Raw genomic sequence first — 19,645 nt, forward strand, 5'->3', positions numbered from 1 at the left:
AATTTTGCCTAGTGCAGCTCTGTTTCCAAAGCGTCTCAATCAGACTTTCTACAAAGCCAGACGTCTACACTGATTTGCATATTAGGAATTAGAATTCCTGTTGTTGATCTGGCACAAGCCTTAGTTCCAGTGGACCCAACCGAAGAGTTTAGTTTTGGTACAGGCACCAGGGTTGGGACACTCCTCTCTCTGTCTGGGTCCAATGTAGGTGTTCAATTGACGGGATTGTTTGTTCGCAGCACCTTATACAGACAGTGATCAGATCCACATTCAAATTCACATCCTAACTGCTAAGTTGTCTTTTATTCCACACCCTTAATATGTAATCTTTGAAAGTGCTGTTTCAATTTTTGGTCATCAAAGGCAATGTATTGTAATATATAATACATTTTACACACACACACACACACACACACACACACACATCTAGAACCAAATTGCCATTTGATGCTTTTCCCTAGTTCTTTTTAAAACACAAAGTTGTACTCTGCATTTCTCTCAAATGTAAATTTCTGTGTTGATGATCGGACTGTAATTATACAGGCGTAAAGCTGCACACTGCTGCAGAGAAATGCTCAACACATGGCTTCCTTTTTATTTCTTCTAAATCTATAGGTCCTCCATGTTTCTGCCCATGGGCTCCTTCTCCATCCCTTTCCAAACACCAAAACGGGAGAAGAATGCCTGTGGCTGGCCCAGGAAACACAGACAAGGCTTCTTGCAACTGTACTGCTCTGGCGTTCTGTGGTCCCAATCCTCTGGAAGAGGAATCCTCTGGACAGAAGCACTAACCCCACACTGCAGGCTGTGGTGAGTCTGGAGTGTGTCTGTGTATGGCTGGCCAGGAGGGTGAGCCTCATTACAGGAATGTGTGTTAACTTCCTCCTTCCTGCCAGGATAATAGAATTCTCTAAGGCCACTCAGCCTCTCTGAATGACTATGAATTGTTATTATGACTTCATGTTTCAAAAGTGTACTTTGTATTTTCTTCCTCCTCCTTTTGTCAACAGACTGCTCTTTTATTTTCACGATAAAGGGAACCTGTCCCTTGGTTCATGTTTTTTTCACCAACAAGGCCCCTGTACTGGGAGCAGATTTATGAACTAGGCTCAGACCTTTGTAATGCCTTTGGCTTTTCGTGACTCCCAGCTGTAAGATAAAGCAGGCTAATCTCTTGTTTCTCTACGCTACATTCTTGAATACACCAGTAGGGACTGAGTCGTGGGAGCGTTCACTACATTCTTTGAGAAAAGCTTTTTCTTATTTGCAGAATAGGTATCCTTTTTGTGTGTCAAACAAGAGGTCCTGGGCTGAAAAGTGGGGTGAGCAGTATTATATGAGGGATCACTGTTCCAGGAAGGTAAATGGAATAGAAGATGAATGAGAATAAAGAGCTGTATGACCAGAAACACCACCGATTCTGGGCAACGGGGAGACTTGGAGAGACAAAGGTAGAGACTTAGTGAGAAAAAATGACCCTCATAAAGGGAAAGAAGGGAAAACTCCTTTTGATGTGACCCCATCACATTTGAGAAAACTTCTCCCCTGAGGCAGAAGATAACACTCAGAATCTTCCCCTGAGCAAGGTCCTAAGACCCTCAGTAGGGAGGAGCCGCCCTCTCCTGGGAGGGGAGGAACAGCCTTATCTCTGAAGACACGGGGACAAAGGAGAATCGGAACAAACAAACCTTCCTAAGTTAGATCACAGCTCCTTTGTCCGATCATACTCCTGCACAACTCTCCACTCTGGCAAACCTAGCATAAAATGCAGTTTTTGTTGTTTATTTGGGTCTTCATTTCTGAAGCTCCTGTAAGACATAGCACTGCCACTGAATAGAGGTGTATGTTTTTCTCTTGTTAACCTTTTTGTTATAGGAACCTCAGCCAAGAACATGGTGATGGATGAGGAAAGAATCTTCCCTCCCTTACGCAGCACATAGCAATGCTGTCAATGAAACCTATGAGAAACAGGACATATTGTTATAAGCTCCTTGTTGAGGTTGGTGGGCTGCTGGCACAGGAGAAGCCTGCAGTGAAGTAGATCTGACCAGACATGGGTTGATGTCCCAGCTATCAGGGGCACTCGTACCTGGCAGGTACGTGTTAGGGAACTGTCCCACCTGAATCCTCTGCTTTATCTTCACTGTGTACCACAGGGCACTTTCTGGCTGGCACCTCGATGTAGGGAGGCCCAGCTTGCCTCTGAATGGAGAGCTTGTCCTTTACTAAAGCAGGGCTGCAACACTGGTGTCGGCTGAGCTCCTATCTGAACAGGGCTTAGTTAACCTTTAAGCAAAATCTTTGAGGCCAATAATTTCAAGAATTTTTTTTTTTTTTTGCTGTTTTTAGGTTCATTTGTTATTATAGAAAAGTAATCCAGTTTCATCAAAAAGTGGGGAGAATAAAATTACTGTTTAACAAGTCATGGTAATATTAATAATCTTTAGTGTTCATTATCTTTTTAAATGAGCACAGCAGCCACGAACAGCTGTTTCTGCTCTAATTGATAGTTGAGAAAACTGAGACACAGAAGGGTCCCGTACTTTACCTAGTTATTCAGACCCAAGTCTGTCTTACTTCAGGGCCCAGGTTGCTGTATTCATCCCTATTTCAGGTATATCCAAGACCCACTAGTATAAGAATATTACCAGATCACTATTTAAGTATGTTCATTTAGTTCTGTTTTCTCCCTATGATATGAGTTTGTGTATCTTCATACATACATATATTTATGTATAAAACCAAAATATATACAGGACTGAAGATGTGGCAGCATGTAGAGCACTTGCCTAGCATGCATGAGGCCCTGGGTTCAATCTCTACGGATAAAATGTTTTATGCATGATAGGCTTCTTTCTGAAAAAAAAAAAAATTGTCATAGACTCATCCTGAGCACTTTCTGATCTCAGTGAGTCTTTTCTAATTCAGTGAATTTTTAAAAAAATGTTCTATTATATTCCATTATATGCGCTTGCTTGGCTAGCCTCCTAAAAGTGGCATTTAGGATTGTTTCTCATTTTTCATTTTTAAGTGATGAACATAAGTACACACCTAATTGTTTCAAATAATTTAAAAATTTGCATCATTTAGGTATGTGTGTTTTTTGTGGTTGATTTTCTTTAGTCAGGGACAAGCCTTCATACATTCAGATTTTTATGTAGCAAGAGTGACTAAAAAATACAATGTGTTCAAATAAAAAAATCATTACAGCAAAAGACATATTGCTATTAACACCCATCAAAATATGCCTTCTTGCTTGGACTACACTTCTCCCATCATCCTTGCCCCTTTCTGAGGCAGATCTGGAAGTCTTCTGTCCTGAGTACCCTTATGAGGCATGATAAAACCACAGTGGATGCTGCAGGCTCGTAAAAACATTACAATGTGCCCTCGTCCATCTTCTTCACCAGATCTGGCACTGTGCAACTTCGGGCTCTTTGCCAAAGTCAAAGTGACTGTGAAAAGTAAACATTTTGAATCAGTTGAGGACATTAAGGCAGCCTCGGTAACCCAGCTAATAATACTCATAAGAGAGGATCTCTACCCTCTCATCCTCCACTCATTCTTCTGTGTGACTGTCCGTAAAAATAGTTTACCTGGCTTGAGGGGTCTTTCTTTCTGAAGGCTCGTATGTCATAGAAAGCCTTGGTTAAATGCACCTTTTTGTTGTTAATTTATCTTTTGTTATATGAGTCTCTGTCATGTACCTTGAGAAAGATGAAAAAATATTACCTTTTCTCTTCTAAATCAGCAAACAAAATGATTGTTGTTTTAAGACACTAAATTTTGGGATAGTGTGTTATACTGCAGAAGCTAAAGGATACAAACTTGTATGACCAATGTTTATTTTTATGCATGGTTATGAGGCTCATTTGCAATTACACAGTGCAGCCTGCACCAAGAAGACTTGATGACATCCTGTCTGCCAGAGGATGGTTCATCAGTCTTTCCTTAACACAAATTTCAGGCCACGTAACATAGATTTCAGAGGTACAAAATATCAATTTTCTATTTCTTTGTCAGTAAAAACCATAATTTCTTTTTCTTTTTTAAAAAGTGGGGTCTCACCACATAGTTCATACCAGCCTCAAACTCACTACCTAGCCCAGATTGTTCTTGAACTCCCAGTGATCTTCCTGCCTCAGGCTCTTGAGTGCTGGATTATAGGCATGCACCACCCATAATTTATTCTATAGTAAGCAGGTCGTTATGTGGTTAAATAATTAAAAGGCCAATGTGTAGTGATTCCATGGATAAGGCAATGTTCTATGTTTGCAAGGAGTTGAAAAGTTATTTATTTAATCATTGCTATCAAGTCCTTAACATAAAAGGACCAGTAATTTTAAAAAACAATTATCAAATGGCAAACAAACTACTTAATGATATTATAAAAGGTTTACTTTGAGGGTGAGGTCTGGATGCGCTCCCTAAAAGTAAACACAATTAGGTATAGTACTGTTTTTATTAATAATATACTTGGAAACTTCTCACTGCAGAGAGTTAGTTTATTTGCATCACTATTCTTCAGCATTATTGGCTTTGTTTCTTCCTCAGAAAGTGTCACTCTTCTACGAATTTCCATTTTCAATCATTTGTATTGTTCACCTCTATTTCACCATTTTCATATTTTTGTTTTCTTCCTCTATAGTCTGGAAGAATTCTCCCATGTGTACAGTCATGTGCTATTAACAATAGACACTGTGAGAAATATGTTAGTGATTTTGTGGTTGCACACATCAGAGTGTAGTCACACAAACCTAAACAAGTAAAATCTTGAAAGGCATGTTACTCCCCAAACAGTGCTCCTTTTGGCTGGCCCAGCAATTCGGGGGCGGTGGCATCTTGGAGGAGAAGCTGGGACATGACTTCTCGGGCCCCTGCAGGACACCGGCAGTGGGCACTTAGAGACACGGTACAGTCCCTGCACTGCCTTTGTGAGCTCACCGTGCCATATCACAAAGGGCTTCCATTTATAGCCAGATACATTGTCCCCAAACAAGGTCATTACGCTATCCTCAAGAGCCTTGAAATGGGGCTTGGCCTGCTTATGAATGAGTGTCCTTTCAGGCACCCGTTTCTAGAAGAGGAGGATTAATCTAGACTGAAGATTTGGTCTGTGTAGCAGTCAGTGCTTACTAGAGAAACAGATTTAATGCAAGATATAGAAAGTATATAAGAATTTACAAGTTTTGCTTATATTGGCCGCCTGCAGAGTCGGTTGTGAAAGGATGCAGAAGGGCTCTCTGTGCAGCAGAGATCTGAGGGACCCAGTCAGAGGCCTGAAGCTCGGTGTAGTGTCCTGTGTGAGTCTGTATCAGGAGGCTGGAGGACCTGCATCAGAAGGCTGCAGGGTCAGTGCTGGAGGCTGAAGAGTCTGCACTGGAAGACAGGAGACAAAGTCCCCAGTAAAGGTGAAGACCGGAGCTCCTCTGAAGAAAGAGAAGCTAGCATTCTTCTCAGCTTCCCATCCATTCAGGGGAAAGCCTGCTGGCTGTCACTCACGCCCAGGGAGGGTCTTTAGTCTTCAGTAAAATCCCTTCAGCCACACCCAGAAAGTTGCTCGTCCAATCATTAACAATCACAGTCTGCAGGTACTTCTATTCTGCGGTCAGGTTATCCAGAGTTTCCAAAAATTCTTTAGCTGCCTTTGCCTCAGACTCACAGTCTCATCCCTCACTTTTATAGTGTGTAATGAATAGTGATTCTTTGAAAAAGGTTACTCATGCATATCAGGTGTACAGGACACTGAGTTTCAGTAAGGCATATTCTTCCTGGCATACAGCATACTTTGGTCATTTCCACTCCCTCACCTCATGATCACCCTTGCTTTTCCCACCCTCTAATAGTCTCCCTCCTACCTTCATGTCATCTCGAGACAGTCAGGGGCCACCATGGTGGGACAGGAGTCTGGCATGCAGCGTGGTGTGTTTCAACAGACACACTGGTAAAACCACAAAGGGCCACTATTTGCATGAAATGAGAAATTGTTACCAGGGAAAAACCTAAGTAAGCCTCCTAGCCTCACTTGCTCTGAGTTAATTTAAAAATCATTAATTTTGGAGGTCACACGGCAGGGGCAGACATTCTCAGTTTCCCACTAGCTCTGCCCTAGGTTACATCTCTAACACATGGGTCATGATGACAGTCACTTGGGTTATTTCCCAGGACCCCAAGGGCTGCTTTTGCTGGAAACACAAACCCTTCACTTGAGCTTGAACGAAAGTGGGATTAGAAAAAAGACCTTGGCATTTCAGTCTTCGTATTGTGTCTGTCCCTTTACTGTCTCTACTCTAGGGTCAGATTCTTTTCAGCTTTGCAAGTAGACATGTTGGTAATCACTGTAAACACATGTTTTGTTCTAGACTATCATATGGTGTTGCCTTGGGCTGTTGCTCATTGGAGGTAGTATGTGTTTTTCCTTCTCTCTCCACTTTTCTGTCCCCACCCTTGTGCTTCTTCTGAAGGCCCTAAAACCCAGGTACATGAGGTTCTTTGGTCCTATCATAGCGCACAGACCCACAAGTTACTGGGATATTTTGTGCAGGGTGATGGCACAAGATAGTTGAAAATCCAGCAGCCTCTAGGATGAGGCTGGTGGCCCAGGTCTATCACAAGAAGAAACAACCTTTGGAACCATGCCCTTGACCAGTGGAAATGATCAGACTTCAGCCCATTCAGCAAATCAATAAAAACCTGCTGAACGTGCTGCTGTCTTCATTCTAGGAGCAGTAGCTTGGTCACTCTCTTGACCTATTGCTGATTCCCCTTAACCAAAGCCCCAATTCGGCATCTGGTCTTTCTGTCTGTCTCTGTCTCCTCCCCCTTTTAATCTTTAAATCATCCAAGGATGACAGTACATTTAACATTGTAGTGGGGGTCCAGTCTTGTCTTATTGCAAACAGATGTTTTACTTTAGTTGTGATTATTATGGAGCTGAGAAGGCTACGTTTCTGTCTGCTCTTCAGTACAGATTATCAGTAGATTTTCCACATTTTATATAAATCTTTGAAATTTTTGTTAGTTTTATTGCCTTTTTTTTTTTATTTTTTTGGTACTGGGGATTGAACTCGGGTCCTTGTGCTTGCAAGGCAGGCCACCGAACCACTGAGCTAACTAACTCCCCGGCCCGAAGCAGATCTTTTAACAACTTTTGTTGTTTGGCTCTTGTTCTTCAAGATCATAGCTATTTTTCTCACCAATTTTCCTCCATTACAGACTTTAATCACTTTTGTTTCACACTAGCAATGAGTTTTCTAGCTTACGTGCTGTGATGAACAAATTATGAGATTAAACCAAGTGCAAGAGAAAATGATGCAATGGAGACATGAGGTCAATATAAGATGTTTGAGGCTGCTGCCAGCATGATACAGCATACTGGTGTACAGTAAAAAGGGAATATACAATATTCTAAAATAATGATAAAAGCACAGAATAGTAAATACATAAATAACAATCACTTATTACCATGATCACATATTACTTATTGTACACAAGTGAATATGCTACACTTTTATGCAACTGGCAACGCAGTAAGTTTGTTTACACCAGCGTCAACACAGACATGTGAACGCTGCACGACACTGTGACCGTGTCACTTGCCATGGCATCTTTAGGCAACAAGATGTTTCACCTCCATCACAGTCTTACATGGCACATGATTATACCTTGTGTCACTGGTTCCATTTCCTTTAGTGATGGCTTGTTGTTTACTGTTTGCAATGAAAATTTCAATCCTGATAATGTATTTTTAGTTACCTGTTTTCCCTCCTTACCTCTCTATTTTTTTCATGTGATTGTTTTCTCTCCCCTTATCTTTTACTTCTATTTTACTTTATCTGTGATTCTGTTTTCTACTCTGCATGCCAAATAGTTTCCCAAAAAAATTGTTTTAGTGTAATTCTATATTCAGATCTGTGTAGTGGATTCCCATAGCTGCCATGACAAAAAACTACAGAGAGGGTGGCTTTAATGACAGAAATTAATTTTCTCTCTATTCTGGAGGCTGGATGTCTCAGGGCAAGATGAGGTCAGATTTGGTTTCTTCTGGGCCTGCCTCTGTGGCTTGTAGGTGACTGAACACTTCACTGCGTCTTCCCATGGTCTCTCCTCTGCACTCACCCATTCCTGGTGTCTAATTACGATCCCTCTTCTTATAGGGATGCTCCTAACAATACCCCAACTGGATAGATTATGCTCCCTTCTCATCCTTAAGCATTTTATGGGTGAGCATCATGTTTTGTTTTATTCCTGCTTAGTTATTCTTACACTACTTGATAGTCTTGAAATGATATTTATTATTGAACTAAAACATGTTTACCTTGGAAACACTTTCTGTTTACTTGGATAGTGGGGTGTTTTTTTTTTTTTCTTATTTTTGTTTTGGAAAAGGAAGTAAAAGGAAAATTACAATGAAATAAACAGAGAAAAACTTCTCAAAATAGATTCGGGAGACCATTATAGAAGCAGAGGTTTTAAAGAATGATTACAGTGTCTGCCTGGAATGTGGAATTGGTCACCATCTTCCTTTGATGTCAGGCATCAGGAATGACCCAGAAATGATGGGACAATTACATTGTGTCCAGAGGGTCAAGATACACATCAAAAAGTTATCTAAGTCTTGTTCTATGAGCATCTGCATTCTGGTTGTACATTCTTTTCTGTATCATCTGTTGGTCACAGACCATGTTCTTTCTCAACCTATAAGCTTCCTATTTTTCATGTCTTCTTGGAACATTGATTCGGATCTATCTGTACATATGTTTCTCAAATTGCAATTTCTAAGACCCCAAATAAAGTCCTTTTACTTTTGCATGTTCTGAGTTTGAATTGATTAAGAATGGTAAAATATACATATTATAAAATTTATTTAAAACTTTTAAATGAATGATACAAAAGCATTAAGTATATTCATAAGATTGAACAACAAATAACATTATCTGGTTCCAGAAATTTAAAAAATCTTCCCAAATGAAAACCTGTACCATTAAGCAGTTACTCCTCACTCTCTCTCCCTTCAGTCCCTGGCAACCACTAATCTATTTTCTTTTTTTGTACATACACAATTCTGGATATTCCACCTAAATGGAAGTGTGTAATATGCGGCCTTTTATACCTAGCTTCTTTCACTTAGCATAATGTTTTCAAGTCCATTCATTTGTAGCATGTATCAGTATTTCATTCCTTTTTATATCCATTGTATGGATATACCACATTTTGTCTAATTTTCCATTTGGTGATAGACATTTTGGTCACTTTAGCTATTTAAATAAAGTTGCTATGAACATCCACATATGAATTTTTATTAAAACACCTGTTTCCAATTCCATTGACTCTGTACTTGGAATAGAATTGGTGAGTCATATGGTAATTCTACATTTAACTTATTAAGGAACGGCCAAATTCTCTCTCTCTCTCTTCTTTTTGGTACTGGGGATTGAACTCTTGACCTTGTGGCTTCAAGGCAGGTGGTGGAACCACTGAGCTAAATCCCCAGCCTTACTTTGTGTTGATTTTTGTGCATGGTGTGTTAGTGGTCCAACTTCATTTTTTGCCCATGTGAATGTCCACTAGCCCCAGCACCATTTGCTGGAAAGACTATTCTTTCTCCATTGAGTGGCATTGGCATTTCTGTCAAAATTGGTTGACCATAGATGCATGAATTTATTTCTGAGCCTCTATATTATTCCATTGATTTATATGTCCATCTTACACTAATACCACACTGTATTCATTACTGTAGCTCTATAGCAAGTTTTGAAATCAAGGAGTATGCATCTTTGGTACTTTTCAAAATGATTTTGGTTCTTTGGGGTCTTTTGAAGTTCCATACAAATTTTAGGATTGGCTTTCTCATTTCTTGGGGTATAAAGGATATTGAGATTGTAGGCATTATATTGAATCTGGGAATCACTTTAAGGGAGTATTACCATTTTAGGAATATTAAGTTTTACAGTCTATGAGCACAGGATATCTTTCCATGTATTAATGTCTCCCTTAATTTCTTCTTTTTCTTTTTCCCCTTTTAAATGCTAAGACTCAAACCTAGGCCTTGAGCTTGCTAGTCAAGGGCTCTACCTTTGAGCTATATCCCCAGACCTGGTCTTCTTTAATTTCTTTCAACAATGATTTATAGTTTTCAGGTGCAAGTCTTGTACCTCTTATATTAAATTTGCTCCTAAATATTTTTCTTTTTGATGCTGTTGTAAGTGTAATTGCTTTAAAATCTTCATTTCAGATTGGTCATTAATAGTGTATAAATGGTTTTTGCATGTTCTTGTTATTCTGATTTCCATTTTTATTAATGCATGTTAGCAGAACATAATGATTACATTTCTCATGGAGTGTTAGTTCTTTATACTGTAATTTTGCTAAACTTGTTTTTTTATCTTTAAGTTTTTTTCTGTTTTTTGGGGGGGTTTATATATGTAAGGTCATACTATACACAAATAAAGATAAATTTACTTTTTCCCTTCCAATTTGGATATATTTAAAAAATTATTATTACCTAATTACCCTGATTAGATGTTAGATAGAAATAGCAAAAGAGCACATGCTTCTCTTGTTTCTTTTTTTCTTTCTTTTTTTTTTTTTTTTTGGTATTAGGGATTGAACTCAGGTCCTTGCACTTGCAAAGCAGGTAGCAGAACTACTGAGCTAAATCCTCAGCCCTCTTGTTTCTTATCTTAGAGGAAAGTTTTCACAATTGAGACTGATGCTAACTGTATCTTTTTAATAAAGTTCTTTACCACATTGAGGTTTATTTATTTTCCTGCTTTGTTAAATTTTTTTAAACACGAAAAAAGTAGAATTTTGAATTTTGTTAAATGCTTTTTTCTGTACCAATTGAGATGATTGTGTGATTATCATAATTTTGCTAATATGATGTATTTAGTGTATTACATTGAATGATTTTTTGTATTTTGAGCTACTTTTGCATTATTGAGATAAACATCAATTGATCATAATGTATAATATAATCTTTTAACATGCCGATGGATTCTGTTTGATGGTATTTTATTGACATTTTTTTGATTTATCTTCTTAAGGGATATTGGCATACAGTTTTCTTATGTTGTCTTTGGCTTTGGTGTCAGGGTAATGCTGATTTCATAGAATGAGTTGGGAACTGTTTCTTCCTCTTTTACTTTTAGGAGAAATTTGACAAGGATTGGTAATAACTCTCTAAATATTTGATAGTTCACTGTTCACAAGTGAGACTATGTGGCAATGACCTTTCTGTGGAATGGTTCTGCAAGCAATGAACACCCCAGATTTTCTCTTGAAGCATTTTAATTTTGCTTCCTTTATTTGCTTTCCTTTATTTTAAAAGATAGTTTTTCCAGATATACAATTTTTAGTTGATAGGGTTTTTTTGTTTTTGTTTTTTGTCAGTGCTTCAGATATCATCTCACTACCATTTGGCCTCTGTAGTTTCTGCTAAGAAATCAGCTTTTAATCTAAGAATCCTATGTATGAGATGAGTCACTGTCTTGGTGATTTTAAGATTCCTGTTTGGTCTTTGAGCATTTATAAGATTACAGTGTGTCTCACTGTGGACATTTTTGCATTTATTCTTATAGTCCATTGGGCTTGCTGGATATATCGTCATGTGCTTTATAGCTTGTGCAATTTTCAGCCATTATTTTTTCATGTATTCTCTCTGCCCCTTTCATCTCCTTCATTATATGTACACTGTTATGTATGACAATATCCTACAAATCTCTTAGGCTGTGTTCATTTTTCTTCATTTTTCAGATCTGTTCCACAGAGTGAATAGTTTCATTTGATCTATCTCATTTAATCTGCAAAATTTGTAGATTCTTCTGTCTTTTTAAAATAAGATCTTTAACTTCTGTGATTAATTTCATTTCTTTATTGCATTTATCAACTCTAAACTTTATGTTGGGGTCTTTTTAATAATTTCTTTTATTCATTATCCTCTGTATGTTGAAACATAGTCCTCTTGATTTCTTCCAATCTTTGTCTGTAGTTTTCTTTAGCTCTTAAGTATTTTTAAGATGATTGATTTAAAGATTTTGTCTACCCTGGTGTGAATAATCGGCAATAATACATAAGATCCTAATAAGATTACTGACATTGAGAAATGGGAAGAAAGGACCTAAAGGTGTACGGAAGGTGGGATGGGTAGGGGAAGGGTAATAAGGGCAAAGAAAAAAATGTGAGAGAATGAAAAGATGGAAATAAAGTGGTTGTAGATGGGGTGGGGAGGAGGGGGTGAAGGGAGGGCAGAGGTAAGGGGAAAAAATGAGAATCAAGACTTGTCACGTAGAGGTACAAGATCCCAACAATGTGTGTAACTGTACTGTATCCCTAAAATGTACCAATAAACACAATTAAAGCTGAAAAAAAAAAGATTTTGTCTAGTAAGCTCAATATTTGAATTTGTTCAGGAGGAGTTTCTGTAGTTTTTATTCCTATGTAAGCAATATTTACTTGCATATGTAGAAGCTTTGTAGTTTTAGTTGAAAACTGTGTATTTTGAAAGTTATAGTGTGATAATTGGAAATAAAAGTCTCTTCTTTCTAGAATTTGCTGATTTTTCTTGCTGTATGTTGTAGTTTTTGTTTGTTTAGTAAGTTCTTAAACCGCGTTTGTTTGTTTGTTTTGTTTTGAGACAGGGTCTAACTAACGTGGAACTGACTATATAGCCCAGGCTGTTCTCAAACTTATAGCAATCCTCCTGCCTCAGCCTCCCAAGTGCTGGGATTATAGGCATCTGCCTCCACGCCCAACCTTAAACCATCTTTACTATATTCTTTGTTGACTGCAGAAGTCTCTGTTTCTTAAGCATAATAGCCAGAAAGTTGTTTGACTGAGATATACTTTAAAAAGAAGAAAAAGAGAAAGTACTTTCCAGGTTAAGTCAGCCTATTTATAACTAAAATTGATCTTCATTTCCTGGTTATGCTGAGCCTCACTATTAACCAGAAATGAGCAAATATTTTGATAGCTTTTCTGAGTATGAGTCCTGCCCTGGACATGCACATAGGCTTTTAGTTTCCCTGCTGTATGCTGGAGCTTTTCAAAGTCTTTATTCCCCAATAAGTTTCACTCTCCAACTTTCCCTCCTCAGCGATTGTCATGTTTATTATTTGCCTTAATTGCTGACTTTTGTCTCAGTTGGCAGTAGTCTGTTTATTTGGCTTTCAATGTGTTTGAGTAAAGTCCTCCACTCTGAGACTTCTAAATTAGGCAATACAAAGAACTAGTGTATTAATTTTTCAGGCATTCCACAGACAGGATAAAGGAAATGTGACTTGTTGGGAACAGGTGCAGGATCATGTATTCACCCTGGGCATTCAGTCTGCCATCTTCAAGACCACCGATGTGTCAGGGAGGGGCTGGGCAAAAGGTAATTTATTCTCTCATTCTATGTCCTAGTGACCTTTCTCCTGGTTATCATCTCTTTTCTTAGATTAAATCTTTTGCTTATCTTCAAGAATTCCATCAGTAGTGACTCTGACATCTTTTCCAAAAGGTTTTGGTGTTTGGGGGGAGCTGGAGCCATTCAAGTTCTCTACTGAACCATCTTTCCTGATGTTACCACTTGGATAGTGTTGAGTGTCTTTTTTAATATTTCTAGGTGGGTAGCAGTTTGATTTAAAAACTGCTAATTTAATCTCTGCTGTCTAGAATATTTTCTTTTTTAATAATTATGGAAGATAATGGTGTTTTTCTCTCTTTTTTTCTGTTTCAACATCTTCATCTTTGATATGCTAACTACATGACTACCTGAAAAATTTCGGAATCTACTATGAAAGCCTCTTCTGGTTTTTATTCTACTTTTCTAGGAGCCAGTTTTTAATCTTCTTTGTTGATTCCCATTTCTTTATCTTAAATCTAAATGATGGAGTCCTTTGGGGATAAATTGTCGAATTTCTTCTTGTTCTAGGACATTATATATTCTCCTGGGCCCAGAAATACTCTAGATATTTCAGTGACTCTAAAAGTAATATCCCCAGTCTTGAGTTACTTGCTGAGTTCCAGATCCCATTGCTAGTTCATATTACTATTTAGATATCTCCCAATATTTTGAATAAACATATTTTAAAATTGAACATGCAGTTTTAGTTTTTATAATTATTTTTCTATTTACTTCTCCCTATCTTATTAAAAACACTTTCATCTAGGAATTTTGCAGTCATCCTTGACTTCTTGCTCCTCCTGATCACAGACCTATTACTTTTGATGATTAATAAATAGTCCTACACATACTTGTTGTGAGTGGTCAGATCTTACCAAGTCCACCACTGGTCCCATAAGGTTAAGCTGCCATATTATATTCTATCTGGGTTACTCCAACGGTCTTCTACAGAACGTCTTGGCTTCCACGTTTGACTTAAGTTACTCAGCAAACTTAAACGTGTTGGACTGTTAAAGAATTTCAAAAGCCTGTGGGTTAGAAATGTTACGAGAACGCTAGAAGTAGGATAAAATCTGACAGTGATGTCAAACAAATTTAAAAATGTGAAGAAAAGAGGAAGTGCTTTCTCTGAGTTGGGAGTTATAGGAGTTTAAGGGCTTAGAGATGTAAAGGTGACTATTGAGAGGCATATTGGAAGTTATGAGGAAAGATGTGAAAATATTGCTGTGAATTTTAGTCATATTTTAGAAGAAAAATGTGTGCGAATGTTAGGAACCTAGGAGAACTTAGAAATAATAATAATAGGGTTTTATATATGAAGAAAGTAGAGGCATTTTTTAATATGTCATCTTATTTTGTTCAAAATAGCAGTCTGATCATACCTGGTCCAAGAGCATGCGAATAATAAATTTAATGATGTTAAATGATGTTAAAGATTGCCCATCACCATAGCCAATGGTGCCTTACCAACTCATGATCCCATTGACATAAAGCCATGTCCATACCTCAGTGGCCACCATACCTTTCAGCAATGTTTCCTTAATTAGGATCTGTCTGAAGCTTCCAGTTGGAGCACTACTGATTATTTTTCCAGGCTCTAAATAGCTGTAGAGATCCCGGCAGGGGCTGAAGCATCCATTTCAACCTTGGTACATGCCAAAATGTTGCCAAGAGAGGCTTCAGCCAAGTCACAGCTTTCCAGCACACAGCCTTCTCGAAGGCTGACTTCTTGCTCCTCCTGATCACAGACCTATTACTTTTGATGATTAATAAATAGTCCTACACATACTTGTTGTGAGTGGTCAGATCTTACCAAGTCCACCACTGGTCCCATAAGGTTAAGCTGCCATATTATATTCTATCGAATATAGCGAAGACTGGGTCACATGTTCAGGATGTTTGTCACCTTGAGTGGCTGGCCGAATCAGGGATAATGAGACTCATTATAAACAAAGGCTCCAGGAAATAGAAATATGGGAGAGAGAAAAGCTCAGCACTTTAACAGTAGTTTTGAATCAACAGTGACACATCAGGAATCCAAGGTGAGTAAAGAGCGGGAAGTCAGTAATCACTGCAGTGAGGGCTTGCTCCAAGGCGAAACCACAATGAGCCATTGGAATGAAGACGTGAACCAGTCATTGAGTTGGACTGCTTCGTCTTCCTCTTTACTTACTTTCTTGTGTCATTTTCTAAATTCCCAGTGGTAAAATCTTTTGAATGTATAAAATTATGTGAATTTGTGTGTGCATGGGTGGATGTCTATGTGTTTATCTGTACCTGCTGAAGGTATCTAGGAATATAGGAATATTGGTTAATATCTATTCACCTGCATGTACAGGAATATACCAGTAATGATGGCTTAAAGTAATAAAGCAATTATTTCACATTTCATAAAACCTGGGAGTATTTGGTTTCAGGGTTGATTTAGTAGCTTAATCATATCATAAAGGCCCAGGCTCTTTCTATCTTCCTATATGTTACCTGCAGCATGTAGCTTTTCATTGCTTGTTGTGCCACCTCATGGTCACAACATGGCTGCTGCAGTTCTTGATATCACATTCTTATACATGAATGCTGAAAACAAAACAAAAACAAAGTAAGTACAACAGGATGTCTCCTGATAAAACTACATTCTTTTGTCAGAAAGAAAATATTTCCTCGAATGATTACATTAGATTTTCTTTTATTTCACTGAAAAGAACCAGGTCACTTGTCTAAATCCCTCCCATCGAAAGGAGAAGGGGCCTACAATGCTCATGCCTGGTTTAGGCTCAAGCTGGGCTGGACCTGGAGTTCACCTTCCCTGAATGCATGTCTGCTTTAAACACGTGCAAACCTGGGGTATTGTTAGTAAGAAAGAAAGTACTAACATCAAATAGTTACCTGATTACCAGACAAGGTGAATTTAGGCAATGGATAAAGATCTCTAAGGAGCAACTTGGCTTTGTGGAAGGGTATGAGTCTGTGCATAGTAGATTTGGGCCTAAGTCCTACTCACGCTTGTGCTTCTTTGGACAAGTAAATTATTTGACCACTGCTAAATCTAAGTTTTCTCATCAAATATGTGGGCAAATCACTACCTTTGCAGGGTTAAATAAGGTAATATAAATAGAACACTCACCTAAAGGCTGGAAAGCAAGAGTTGCTGAGGTTAAGGTTATGGGCCTTAAAGTTGATAGGCACTGTGAAGCAAGCATTGTGTGGCAAAGAAGCAGGAAGATGTAATTCCTTTGAGTCTGATGTGAAAGGAGGTAGTGCACTGAGAATATGATATATCATGAGTTTTGCTTCTCCCGGGCATATATATCTGCACCCATATCCATATCTATCTATGCACGTGCATTCAGATAGACTAAAATAAAGACATATTATTCAGAAGATAAAGAAGAAGGAGGAGGAGGAGGAGGAGAGGAATAAAAAGGAGGAGAAGGAGAATGAGGGGAGGAGGAAGAAGGAGATGGGGAAGAAAAGAGAAAGAGGAGGAGGCAGAGGAGAAGAACTAGTAGCTGTCATTAGCACACACCCTTAAGTTCACCCTCTGTACCCAGGAGGGAACCCGTGAGTATGTATCAAGTCAGTCAGTGAAGAGTGGGCTGTGGACTAAAGGTAAGGATGCTTGGCTGAATAACAACCAATAACAAATACTGGTGGGGCTGTGGGGAGAAAGGGACCCTTCTCCACTGTTGGTGGGAGTGCAGACTGCTGCAACCACTGTGGAAATCAATATGAAGATACCGCAAAGAACTAGGATTAGAGGTCCCATTTGACCCAGCCATCCCTCTGCTGGGTATCTTTCCAAAAGAATTAAAAGAATCATACCACAGCGATATATGCACATCCATGTTTATAGTGGCACAGTTTGTAATAGCTAATAGTGGGAAACAACCAAAATGCCAAACAACAGGAGACTGGATAAAGAAGATGCTGTTTTTCTATAAAATGGAGTACTACTCAACTATAAAGAATGAGAAACTAGAAATACTTATAGCTACATGGATGCACATTGAGGTTATACCCTTAAGTGAAATAAATAGGAAACACTTGAGTAAATATCAATGAGATCCCAGTTGTTGTTGATTCTTTGTGCAAGTTTTCATGCTGCTGAGGATTTGTTCATAAAGTCTTCCTTGCCAATGTCTTTGAGAGTTCTACTTAATTTACTTTCCAGTAAGTTTAGTGTTTCTGTTTTGATATTTAGATCTTTAATCCACTTGGATTTTAGTTTAGTGCATGGTGAAAGATAGGGATCTAGTTTTAAACTTTGGCAAGTTGAAAGCCAGTTTTCCCAGCACCATTTATTAAAGAGGATATATATTTCCTCCAGTGAGGGTGGTTGGCACCTTTGTCAAAGATGAGGTAGCTGAGTATGTCTGGTGTTGCTTCTGCATCTTCTAAAATGTTCCCTTGATCCTTGGGTCTGTTTCTTTGCCAGTACCACAATGTTTTTATCACAGTGGCTTTGTAGTATAGTTTCAAGTTGGGGATTGCGATACCCCTGCTATGTCTCTGTTGCCAGAATGGTTTTTGCTATTCTAGGTCTCTTCCAGTTCCAAATGAATTTTTGGATTGTTTTCTCTAGTTCTGTGAAGTATTCTGTTGGGACTTCAATTGGTATTGCATTGAATCTGTATAGCAGTTTTGGAAGTATGGCCACTTTCACTATGTTGATTCTTCCTACCCAGGAGCAAGGGATGTCTTTCCATCTTTGATCTCTTTTTTTCAGAGTGCTATAGCTGTAGAGGTCTTTTGCTTCCTTCATTATATATATTTTTTCCTCATTGAATTTATTGGTACATTTTAGGCATACAGCACAGTTACATTCACTGTTGGGATCTTGTACCTTTACATGACAGGTCTTGGTTCTCATTTTTTCCTCTTGTCCCTGCCCTCCCTTCAGCCCCTCCTCCCCTCTCCCTTTACAAACTCTTCATTTCCATTTTTTCATTTTCTCATATTTTTTTCTTTTCCCTTATTAGCTTTCCCCTACCCTTCCCACTTTACCTGCACCTTGAGCCCCTTTCTTCCTATTTCACATTGTCAATTATCCTTCATTATATCGATTCCTAGATACTTCATTTTTTTGGATGCTGTGAAAGGAACTGTTTCCCAAATCTCTCTCTCAGTGAGTCTGTTATTTGTGTACAAGAAGGCTATTGATTTTTGAGTGTTGACCTTGTATCCAGCTACTCTGGTGAAAGTGACAATTAAGTCTAGAAGTCTTCTGGCAGAATATTTTGGGTCTTCTATGTAGAGTATATCATCAGCAAATAATGACAGTTTAACTTCTTCCTTTCCTATCTTTATTGCTTAATTTCTTTCTCATGTCTAATTGCTGTGGCTAATGTTTCCAGAACTATATTGAACAGGAGTGGTGATAGCGGACATCCTTGTCTTGTTCCTGATTTTAGCATGAAGGTTTTCAGTTTTTGACGATTTAGAATAATACTGACTGTTGGCATTTCATAGATAGGCTTCATCAGGTTGAAATAAAGAGCATCTATTTCAATTTTCTGGAGAGATTTTATCATGAGTGAGTGTTGAATTTTATGGAATGCTTTTTCTGCATCTATAGAGATAATCATATGGTTTTTGTCCTTGACTCTGATCATATAGTGTATTATATTTATTGATTTATGTATGTTGAACTATCCTTGCATCCCTGGCATAAATCTGACTTGGTCAGGGTGTATGATCTTCTTCATGATCATCTGTAGTATTTGCCAGTGTCTTATTGAGGATTTTTGCATCTATGTTCATGAAAGAGATTGGCAGGTAGTTCTCATTTTTGGTTGAGTCTTTCCCTGGTTTTGGAATCAAAGCAATACATGGTTCCAGGAATGAATTTGGAAGTATTGCTTCCCTTTCAATTTCACTGAAGAGTTTAAAGAGTAGTGGTGATAGTTCTACTCTAAGTGTCTTGTAAAATTCAGCAGTGAAGCCTTCAGGACCTGGGATTTTCTTTGTTGGTAATGTTTTTTTTTCTTTTTGAGTTTATTGGTAGATTCTAGGTATACAGTACAGTCATATTCATTACTGGGATCTTGTACCTTTACATGACAGGTCTTGGTTCTCATTTTTTCTCCTTGTCCTAGCCCTCCCTTCACCCCCTCCTCCCCTCCCCATTTACAATCACTTTATTTCCATTTTTTCATTTTCTCATATTTTTTCTTTTCCCTTATTTCCTTTCCCCTACCCTTCCCACTTTCCCTATACCTTTAGCCCGTTTCTTCCTATTTCACATTGTTAATTATCTCATTAGGA

At 38.3% G+C, this 19,645-nt stretch overlaps 1 protein-coding gene across 2 annotated transcripts in view; it reads left to right on the forward strand.

Annotated features, from left to right (window-relative positions):
- Abcb11 (ATP binding cassette subfamily B member 11) overlaps positions 1-19,645 on the forward strand; it is a 143,053-nt gene that overhangs the window by 18,114 nt on the left and 105,294 nt on the right. For both annotated transcript variants that reach the window (XM_010606932.3, XM_010606937.3), the window contains exon 2: positions 616-810. In XM_010606932.3, the coding sequence (XP_010605234.1) occupies positions 616-810 (195 nt within the window). The remainder of the gene's footprint in view (positions 1-615; positions 811-19,645) is intronic.

This window comes from Fukomys damarensis, unplaced genomic scaffold (genome assembly GCF_012274545.1).
Source record: "Fukomys damarensis isolate Sample0158 unplaced genomic scaffold, DMR_v1.0_HiC HiC_scaffold_26, whole genome shotgun sequence".
NCBI lineage: Eukaryota > Metazoa > Chordata > Mammalia > Rodentia > Bathyergidae > Fukomys > Fukomys damarensis.